Source organism: Microtus ochrogaster, chromosome 7, assembly GCF_000317375.1.
Source record: "Microtus ochrogaster isolate Prairie Vole_2 chromosome 7, MicOch1.0, whole genome shotgun sequence".
NCBI classification, from domain to species: domain Eukaryota; kingdom Metazoa; phylum Chordata; class Mammalia; order Rodentia; family Cricetidae; genus Microtus; species Microtus ochrogaster.
This window is the reverse complement of record NC_022014.1, coordinates 54,943,326-54,954,273: the sequence shown is the minus strand read 5'-3', so window position 1 is coordinate 54,954,273 and position 10,948 is coordinate 54,943,326. Positions and strand designations below refer to the sequence as shown.

General features: G+C 39.0%; 1 protein-coding gene across 2 annotated transcripts in view; it reads left to right on the top strand.

Moving 5' to 3' along the window:
• Ranbp17 (RAN binding protein 17) overlaps positions 1–10,948 on the top strand; it is a 352,625-nt gene that overhangs the window by 48,391 nt on the left and 293,286 nt on the right. For both annotated transcript variants that reach the window (XM_026780758.1, XM_026780757.1), the window contains exons 10-11: positions 837–1,009; positions 4,159–4,352. In XM_026780758.1, coding sequence (XP_026636559.1) covers positions 837–1,009; positions 4,159–4,352 — 367 coding nt within the window. The remainder of the gene's footprint in view (positions 1–836; positions 1,010–4,158; positions 4,353–10,948) is intronic.

The window sequence follows — 10,948 nt, the reverse complement described above, 5'->3', positions numbered from 1 at the left end:
CTCTTGTAGACCAAGTTGGTCTCGAACTCACAGAGATCCACCTGCCTCTGCCTCCCGAGTGCTGGGATTAAAGGTGTGCGCCACCACCGCCTGGCAAGGTAGTTTCTTTTTAAATATTTGAGTACTTGATAATTATTCTTTATAAAGTTTTTAGGTAAAGTCATTGCAACACAAAATATAAAAGTTGGCATTCTGTTTAATATCTAGTCATTGAATCTATAGTCAGATCTATGTAAAGAAATAAAAGGTTAGTTTGCATTATGGGAGAATTGCAGATTGTTTTATGTGAAAAGTCCTTTGTAAGTTGATGGAAAGCTCTGTTTCCACTTGGTTTCAGTGCTTGTAAAATATTAGTGGAATTGGATCCTAAGGAAATATGTTATTAATTTAGCAGTCATTATTGTAAGTGGCATAATAAAAGTTGTTAGCTTTTGAATACTTCTTGGTTTGTGAAATTTGTGCGGTCCTTAGTTATATAATCAGAATAAAAGTAAATTTTAACAGGGCCAGAGATGTGACTCAGCTGGCAGAATGCTTGCCTAACATTCACAGAACCCCAGTTTCTATCCCTACTGTCATGTAAACTGGGTATGGTTGTGTGTATCTGTAATAGCAGCACTCAGGATGTGGAGAATCACAAGTTAAAGGTTCTTCTCAGATACATTATGCATTCAGGGGTAGCCTAGGCTATACAAGGACCTTGTTCAAAACAGAAAAACACAAACTTACAACAACAAAAACCCAGTCAATTTTATCTGCAGTAAGTTTACTCTGTGATTTTTCGTCTAGAAAGCTATAATGTCATTTTGAATAACATTTGCTGTGTTCCTTTGTAGCATTGGGAGTTTGCCCCCAACAGTGTTCATTACTTACTAACTCTGTGGCAGAGAATGGTAGCATCGGTTCCTTTTGTGAAATCAGCTGAACCCCACTTGCTAGACACTTATGCACCTGAAATCACCAAGGCTTTTATCACTTCCCGATTGGAATCTGTTGCCATTGTTGTGAGGTATTAAAATATTAAATGTCTTATGTTTATCTATCTTGGAATTATTAAAGATTGAAGTAAAATGTTAAGGTTCGCCATTGTTGGTGTACACTTTCATGAGTGCTGACAACATGTACAGTTGTATAACCACCATCGTACACATGATAGTAAACAGTACCATCACCCTCGAGATAGTTTTGGTCCCTTTTTAATTAGCACACAGCTCTGGCAATAACTAATCTGTTTTCCTATTATTTTTGCTGTTTCTAGACTATTGTGCAGGTATATAGCCATCAGTATTTGCTTTTGAAATCTGGTGTTTTTCATTTGGCACATGTGTTTGGAATCCCTCTGTGTTGTATCAGAGGTTCCTTCTTTTTCATTCCGGGTAGAAGCCCATCTGTGAATGTGTCAGGGCGCCCATTGACTGTTCATGGATACTTGGGTTGTTCCCTTCTTTAGCAATGGGGAAAACTGCTGGCTTCATTCCTGTGTACAGTTTTATATGAGCATAAGTTTCCATTTCTTTGTGTAAAATATCTATACAAGAGGGTTTCCTGGTAGCATGGTAAAAAGCTACCAAACCATTTTCCAAAATGGCTCTAACATCTGTACATACACTTACCTACATTATATGAAAACTTGAATTGCTTTGCACTTGATGTTTTTGTTGTTGTTGTTGTTTTTTAGTTTTATAGTGAGTCTAGTAGTTATGTAGTGGGTACCTCATTGTGGTTTTAATTTGTATTTTTTTTTAAAGATTTATATATTTATTTCGTTTACAGTGTTCTGTCTGCATGTGTGCCTGCAGGCCAGAAGAGGGCACCAGATTTCTTTACAGATGGTTGTGAGCCACCATGTGGTTGCTGGGAATTGAACTCAGGACCTCTGGAAGAACAATCAGTGTTCTTACCCTCTGAGTCATCTCTCCAGCCCCTTTAATTTGTATTTTGTCTTTATTGTTTGTCTGTCAGATCTGTTGCCATGGGACTGGCTTCTTTCTCAGAGGACTCAGGTTCAATTCCCAGCACCCATCTGGTGGTTCATAGCCATCTGTCTCTTAACTCCAACCCTGAGAATCCAAAGCTCTTTTCTGGCTTCCATGTGTACCAGGCACACACATAGTTCACAGACATACACACAGGCGAAGCACCCATACATATAAATGAAAATAATTTAAAAAAAAATTAGCTAGTTCCCTTTAAATCTCGGTTATTTCCTTAGATTGAGAGTTTAGACGTTTGTATAATCTGTTCACATTTCGTTTGTTAAAATCGTAGAGACTGTTTTCTCTCTCATTGCCTGTTATTTACCTTTCTACCTTCTGAGTCTAGGAGAGTGTACGCTTTACATTCCCTGAGCTCCTGCTTATTATTTTTGTTTTCTGTATCTTGTTTTGTGCCCTGTCTAAGGGATTTTTTGCTTCATTCCAAGTCAGAGCTTTCCTTTACATTTTTATAGTGTTAAGATTTTGTATGCCTTTAATCCCAGCACTCAGGAGTCAAAGGCAGGTGGATCTCTGAGTTTGAGACCCAGCCTGGTCTACACAGAGTTCCAGGGCATCCAGGAATATATAGAGAAACACCAAACCAAACAAAATGTACACTTAACGTGTGTAATCCATTTGCAGTTAATTTTTGTTTTGAGTGTGAAAACGTCTACTCCGAGCACTTGGAATACTGAGGGCCATAGTCACAAGCTCTGTGTAATGCGTGGAAGGCCAGCTTGGGTTACAAAGGAAGTGTGCCTCAGAAACAAAAAAATGAACAAACAAAAAAGCCAGGCTTTCTATATTATGTTATATGTATATTTTGTCTGTATATATGTATATTATGTTAACAATGCGTAGAGTCCAGGTTCTTCTTGTCTCCATCATATATACTTTGGATGTGGATAAGGACTGTTCTTTCTAATTGAATTTCATTCATACTGTTGTTAAAAATTAATCCACCACATGTATGGTTCCATTTTGAGACTCTTCTTACTAATCCACGTATCTTTCCACCAGTGCCCTGTCTTAGTTACTATAGGTAAAACTTTGAAACCAGGCATTGTGAGTGTATTTTGGCTTCTATACCTCATTTCTTTTTCTTTTTTTTCCTCCAGTTTATTCATGGTTGAGTGCTCTGCCTGAATGTACACCTTTATGCCAGAAGAGGGCACCAGATACCCCTAGAGATGGTTGTGAGCCACCATGTGGAGGCTGGGAATTGAACTCAGGTCCTCTGGAAGAGCAGCCAGTGCTCTTAAACGGCCATCTCTCCATCCCATCATTTCTTTCTTCATGTAAAATTTAGCATACATTTGGCAGTCTTTTTATTTCATTTAAAAAGTATTATTCTGTGCAGGAGAATATGTGTCCAGGTCAGAGGAAAGCCTTGTGGAGCTGTCTCTGTCCTTCCATGTCTATATACATGGTTCCAGGCGTCCAGGTCAGGTCCGCAGGCTTGTCAGCAAGCACTGTGCTTGTTGGTCTCTCTGTCTGACCCAGTCTGTGAATTTCTACAAGGAAATTCCTGTTTTGATAGAATGTTACTGAATCCCAGATGGCTGGGACTGCAGCAATATCAGATCCTTGGTTAGCAGACATGGTCCATCTGCCCTTTGGTTCCTGTAGCTGTTTGGCTTCTTCTGTCAGTACTTTATAATTTCAGCTTTTAGATTTTAGAATACTTAAGTTAGATTTAGTTAGCACCTTTGCATTAAATTGTTATTTATTTTTGAGAACAATGTCTTAAATTTACATCTAACTGAGGCTGGTCTTAAACTCCTGATCCTTCTGTTCTTGAATTATAGTCACGTGCCCCCTCCCAAGCTTACCATGCTTTTTAAATCATATGACACTGCTGTTTAATATTCCATTTTCCTTTTTTCTTTGCCATTGGAGAGCAGCACAGCTGGTTTTGTGTTTTGAGCTCATTTGTTATGATCTCGGTAAATTCACTTCTTAGTTCTAGTAACTTTTTGTGTGTGTGGGGTTCTTTTGATAATTTCTGTGTGCATAGTCATATCAGCTTCATATATGCGGTTTTACTTTTTTCTTTTTTTTACCTTCCAATCCATTTGTCTTTTATTTCTTGGTTCATCATAACACTTTGACATTGCAAAATTTCTATGTTGTGATTAATATGTACCACATTATAAGGGAATGAATGTCCTCTGTGTTTCAGAGATAACTTAGATGACCCCCTGGATGATACTGCTACCGTGTTCCAGCAGCTGGAGCAGCTGTGCACAGTCAGCAGATGTGAATATGAAAAGACGTGTACTCTTCTTGTGCAGCTGTTTGACCAAAATGCGCAGAATTATCAAAAGCTCCTGCATTCAGCTTCTGGGCTAGCTGTTGATATGGCAATTCAAGAAGGTCAGTCTGTGTCACAGTTGTGAGCAGCAGTGTTCTGTAGTGAGGAGAGCCATCAATCACTGTCAGAGCCTGCTGTGAACTGGATGGCATACCTCTTTAATACCCACACTAGGTTAGAGAGGCAGAGGCAGAGGCAGGCGGATCTGTGAGTTCAAGGCCAGTCTATCCTGCTGTAAACATTTTCCCCAATGTCTCTGAGTAAACCATTGATTTTATTAAAGCTATTGGGTATTTTGGTGACTTGACTGTTGATTGTTAATATTTTTCTGAGACAGAGGAGACAACTCAACATGGACTCTGTAGAACAGCTGTTAATGATCCTCAAGGAAACAGTGTGATATCATTGTCTTTGCTAGTCTGTTCCCATTTTTCCTATAGTAGATTGCAAACTCTGCCAAAGTCAGCTAGTAAAAGAGACCTCATCAGATTTTACTATTATTTGGGTATCCGTCTTCCCTGTATTTTTTATTTTTATGTCTCACTTTCCTTATTATTTTGTCTTTAACCTGACTGAAGGAGGGTATACTTATTTCATTTATTTATTTACTTATTTATTTATTATGTATACAATATTCTGTCTGTGTGTATGCCTGCAGGCCAGAAGAGGGCAAGAGATCTCATTACAGATGGTTGTGAGCCACCATGTGGTTGCTGGGAATTGAACTCAGGACCTTTGGAAGAGCAGGCAGTGCTCTTAACCTCTGAGCCATCTCTCCAGCCCCCTACGTATTTCTTTATATACCATTAAATACTTTCAGGTAGATAGCAGGGACTACTTTTCTCCAAATTTTTAAAATGCAATAGGAAGATGAAAGAATTTATAGTTTTTGCTATTTGTCAGGTTAGTATACAAAATAATGGATTTCACTGGCATAGCCAAATATTTGTGTTATTATACCATGTTCTTACTCATTCCCTTTCCCCCCTTCCTCCACGCACCCTTTGCCCCTCTCTGGCTGTCTCGTCCTAAAGAGAGTCACTCCTGTTTCTACGTCTCATACATTCTGTGACCTTCCTTCCCCTCTCCTCCTGTGTCTAGTTTCATACCATATACACACCCACAGATTTTTTGATACTTTTTAGATTTTGTTGCAGACTCTAAATCTTTTATATCTATTTTTTTCTCTTAAGCATTGCTTTTATCATATAAATCTTGATGTTTTAGTTTCCTTTTAGCTCAAAAACATTTTCTAATCAAGGAATGTCTTTGTTAACTGTCTTTGTTAGACTGATGCTTTTCATTTACAGGTATTTGAGCTTTTCCTGGCTCAGCTTACTGCTTTCTGATTCCTCCCCTGGTCAAGTGCCACATTGTCTGCTCTCACCCTTCTGAATTATATACTCCGCATGTCGTCTATACTACTTTATGTCTTTCAAGTTTTGTTTCATGTAGACGTTGGTATATATATCTTATTGGCTGGCATTTTCCTGTTGTTGTGTCAGTGTGACAGCTCTCTCCCGACTCCTCACATTTCCACTCACCTCCAGTCTGCTTATGGCTTTGGGTTGGTGGTGTTTTTTTCTAACAGTTTTTGAAGACAGGGTTTTTCTGTGTAGCCCTGGCTGTCCTGAAACTCACTCTGTAGATCGTGCTGACCTCAAACTCAGAGATCCTCCTGCCTCTGCCTCCCTAGTGCTGAGATTAAAGACATGTGCCTCATATCCTGCCTTGTTAATGTTTTTATTTTTAAAGCATTTCTTGTAAACTGGGTGGTGGTGGCGCACGCCTGTAATCCTAGCACTTGCGAGGCAGAGGCAGGGGGAGCTCTGAGTTTCAGGCCAGCCTGGTCGGTGAAGTAAGTTCCAGGACAGCAAGGGCTACACAGAGAAACCCTGTTTTAAAAACAAAATGAAAAAAACAAAAACAGAAAAAGCATCTCTTGTAAATAGTCTTTTTGTCTGGAGTGTTCCCCATATTAAATGGTGGGTGAGGGGATTATCAGTTTAATGTTGTCAGAACAGTTTCCTTAGAGCAAGGCTTCTTCGTGTGCTAGGTGAGTAGCACTATACCACTGAAGCATGTCCTCAGGGTTGGAATGAGGTTTCTCCTGTCTCTAGGGATATGTGCGTAGGCCTGACTTGGGGTTGTTGCATTGTTTCCATCTCCACCTAACACTGAAGTTCCTTGGAACTTTCTGTACTGCTTTCTCTGTCTGGACCAGATTTCCCCCTTAGTTTACATTTTCACTGACAATCTCACTCTGTCTGCCTTCTGCATGGAATTCTTGCTGTACCTCTCCCCTGGCCTTTAGAAATGGTTAGGTGCCTGCTGTCTCTGAACCCGTGTTGTAATGTCTGGCCCACAAGTTATTTCTGACCAATGAGGATCTGCTCTATCTTCTTGCACTCAGTAGGAGGTTGGGTGCTTTGTAAATGACAGGAAAGACCCCTCTTCCGCATGCCCCAGTGCCAGGTTAGGTGTACCTGTGCTGAGTACACAGTGGATTTTAGTTCCTTTGTAACTCTGACGGTTCTTCCTTTGTAGATATATGATAACCCTGTACTTAATATGATGTAGTATTTTTGTCTGGTGACACAAAGATGGCATGATAGTATTTTTTCTAGGTGTACATTCTGTGTACATATTGGTTTGGATTGTGTTATTTTTGGATCATGTTTAGCCAGCTACCTGTAAAAATCCCTTTCCCCCTCTTTTTGAATCTTGTGGTGTTTGCATTAGTAAAGAGTTAACAACTTTTGTATGGCCACCAGATGCTGAACACAGTGCATTGATGATTATCTGGTCTTATACTCATTTTTGCTATCTTAGTAAACAGTTACTAATCTAAAGTTTTGAACTGTTCAATAGTAAATTGAAGAAGGAATCTTTATTTTTTTAAAAAAAGAAAACAAGCTATCTTTTTTTCATTTTACATACTAATCCCAGTTCTCACTCCCTCCTCCCCCCGTTCTCTCCACCTTCACCTCTTCCCTACCCCATTCACTCCTCAGAGAGGGTAAGGCACATTGCTTTGGGGAAGATCCAAGGCCCTCCCTACTATATCTAGGCTGAGTATCCAAAGAGAATGGGTTCCCAGAAAGCCAGTACAAACAGGGATAAGTCCTGGTGCCACTGCCAGTGGCCCCTCAGTCTGCCCCAGCCATGCAACTGTCACCCACATTCAGCGGGTCTAGTTTGGACCTATGCTTGTTCCTTCCTTGTCCGGCTGGAGTTGGTGAGCTCTCATTAGCTCAGGTAAACTGTTTCAGTCAATGTCTCCATCATGGTCCTGACCTCTTTGCTCATATTCTCACTCCTTCTACTCAAGAAATCTTTAAACTGCCAGTTCTGAAGAAATAGTCAAGAATGCTGTAGAATAAAGGAAATGAAAATATTACAAGGGAAATTAAAAGATCCTATGGGGATGTCATATCTCAAATTGACTCTTAGACAAAGAACAACTAGAATGGAGGTAGCAAGTGAATAATGCTGAGAATTATTAATTCCTCATTTGGATTGATATTAGAGCAAGCCTGTTATCTACCTGTCATAAGCAAGAACAGCCCTGCTTCTCTCATACTGTCTAACCTCTAAACAGAAAGCCTTGAAAGTAGCTGGAGAGAGAGAACAAGTTTCCTCAGCTGATGATACTTTGGGCATCACAGCTTCTATCTACTCACTGTGTCTCAGTGGATGTGTCCTTCGCTTTCCAGCTGCTGTGTGTTTTGTGCTGTGTCTGGTAACTGCTGTGTAACCCAGGCTGGCCTAGAACTCTTGAGAATCTCCCTGCCTCAGTGTCCTAAGAGTATAGGAATGATCCACCATGTCTGGCTAGCAAATGTTTTTTTAAAGACCCAGATAAACCAAGAACATTTTTCAGACAGATGCAAGCAGAGTGTTCTGCCTTGTGATCCTAGCAGTGATGTTAAAAACTTGTAAGTAACTTAGACGAGACGAGAGAAATTTAAAAGTCGCTGAATAGTGGAGTAAGTAGAATGAGTAAGTAGTAAGTGCTGTGGAACAGATCTGTATGGAGCCTTTGGGAAGAGACCTGAAGCCATAGTCACGTGACGTGATTGATGAACTTGGTGGGAGTAGCAACAATTGACTTTTCTGAGTCTGATGACAAATGGCCAAAAAGCTAAGAAAACCGAGCTAAAGAAGGAACTAGAGAAGAATTTCACGTATCCAGGGAAGGATGGCAGTTGTTGTGCTAGCGCAGCTGACATTTGACCTGTGACGGCGACTGGAGTGAAGTGAGCAGGTGAAGAGGTGATGAAATGCTCGCTGGGTCTAGCAGCCAGGAGCGTTGACAAGCTGTACAAGTGATGACAGCAAGGGGAGAGAGGGAATGGTTTGACTTCTTGTATGATCTTGTCCTTTCTTTGTCATCTGTAAAAGGTTCCATACTGTCCGAAAATGAGCCTGCAGAGTTAATAGAAGTTTAGCCTTCTATATTTTCTTCCCTAGTCTTTATATACTGTATTTAAAATTTATTTTAGGAAAATTGGTCAAGTAACATGCATACACATTACTGTGGTTTTTATCTACAGCCTTCTATGCATCTCAACTTAGGTGGAGTTTGTCAGATATGAGAAGATTTGAGCTGTGCCCCTTTAAAAGTTGTTTTCTTTGTAACTGTTAGTAGGTTATAAAGTATGGAAATTTTACTCCATATGAACTGTGGATAGTCAGCAGTGTGTGTTTAAAAGCATCATTGCAGACCAGTCCAGTTCTGTAAGTTGGATACAGCATACATTCCCATTATCTTGGAGATGGATAATATAGTTAAGTAATATAAATCATCGTAAGGTTACTTAGAGTGATGAGAATAAATGACAGGCATACTTAATGATGAGTGTCAGAGATTTGGTAAAGAGAAGTAACTCAGGAAGCTACATATAGCATGAAATCTTAATAAAACTTTTAAATAAGTGTGACAGGTGAGAAATTCATTATCTAAGAATATATGCAAAAGTGGTAAAACTGAAATGCCATAAGAATAGTAAACACCAGGTAGAGGGGCAAGGTCATCTCTAGGGTGAGCATAGCTGACAAGCATAGGAAGGGTTTGGAAGTAGACATGACAGTGTCTGAGGCCTCCTAAATTTGATATATGCCTTTTACTTAGTTAATGTATATTACATATATTATTTGCATGAATATCAAATATTACATTAAAATGTAGCAAGTCAAGAGTAGCAAGGTGGCTCAGTAGATAAAGGTGCTTGCACCAAGCCTAATGACCTGAGTTTGATCCTTTAAACTCACATGGGGAAAGGAGAGAACTTACTCCTGCAAGTTTTCCTCTACACATGTACACACACACACACACACACACACACACACACACACACACACACTTGTAAAAATCAATATTTTTCTTCAGAAGAAAATTTAATGAAACTATAGCTATTCAAAGACATGGATAGGATTAACTTAAAATGAATAATTGGTGGGTATTTTATTCACACCCAATTCGTGATGTATACAAGTAGAACTTTTATAGTTGGATTATTATTATTATATAATAATATTTGAAGATATGTCTGGTACGTAGAAAAACTTTAATACATGTTTGCTTTTCATTTTTGTAGTCAAAGTCAATGAGAAGAAATTTGTCTGCCTTTTAAAGATACCTATAGTATGTTCAGAAGTAATTGTTACAGTATTACAGAGCACATCCAGCATGGCTTTAGCTTGTACATTGTCTGCAGTAGTATTCAATTTCTTTTGTGCAGACTCAACAGTTCAGTTAATGTTGAACAAAGAAAATTATATGCTTTAGTTATGTGTGCTTTAATTTAGATGCTTAATGGCTTTTAATGTTACAAAATAAGTTTATTATTATATTATGGTCTCATTTGTATTATATTGTCTTGCTCTCTCATATCTGGTGATGTGGTCATGGTTTACAGAAACAATAATCCCTAAGAAATAGGTCATTAACAGTACTTAGCGATTGCTTGTGATCTGTGGTAATGACTGATTTCTTTGGGATTATTGCAGTTATAAACCATAATTACAGATTATTACAGCAATAATTATTTTGTTAAGGAAAAATGTTCTATGCTTGAACAGCTGCTTAAACAAGTGCCTTGAATATTTCAGAATAAAGAGAAAAATGGGAAATTAAAATGAAAATTTAGTCTTATAAAATGAGATTCTAAGAGATTTATAGATATGAAACTTGTGTACCAGACCTTTACTTCTAAATTCAGTTTAGATGTGTGTGTTGACATGGTATTTTGAACTTCCTGGATGTACTTTTGTGGTGAAAATAATGTTTTGGTATTGTTCTTGAGGTGTCCAGCATGACGTTCCAATGGACATTTACGTAATGGAGTGCATGCTGTAGTCAGGAATGTTACCCTGTCTCCCACCTCCTTCTTGCGTGTTGTGTGCTTGTGAGCAAGAGCTGAGGACACCTGATACTATGTGAAGTGCTGTTATGGTGTGTGCGATTGTTCTTCAGTGTGGTTCCCATGTGTCTTCAATCTTATTTGTTATTGGCCTGTGACTACACGTTTGTACCCTTTGGCCTACTTCTTCCCCTTTCTGGCCATTGATGGGTATCCACTATTCACTGTGTAGAGCAAACTCTTGTTTAGATTCTGCTGATAAGTGAGAACATGCTTTATTTTTCCTTCTATGT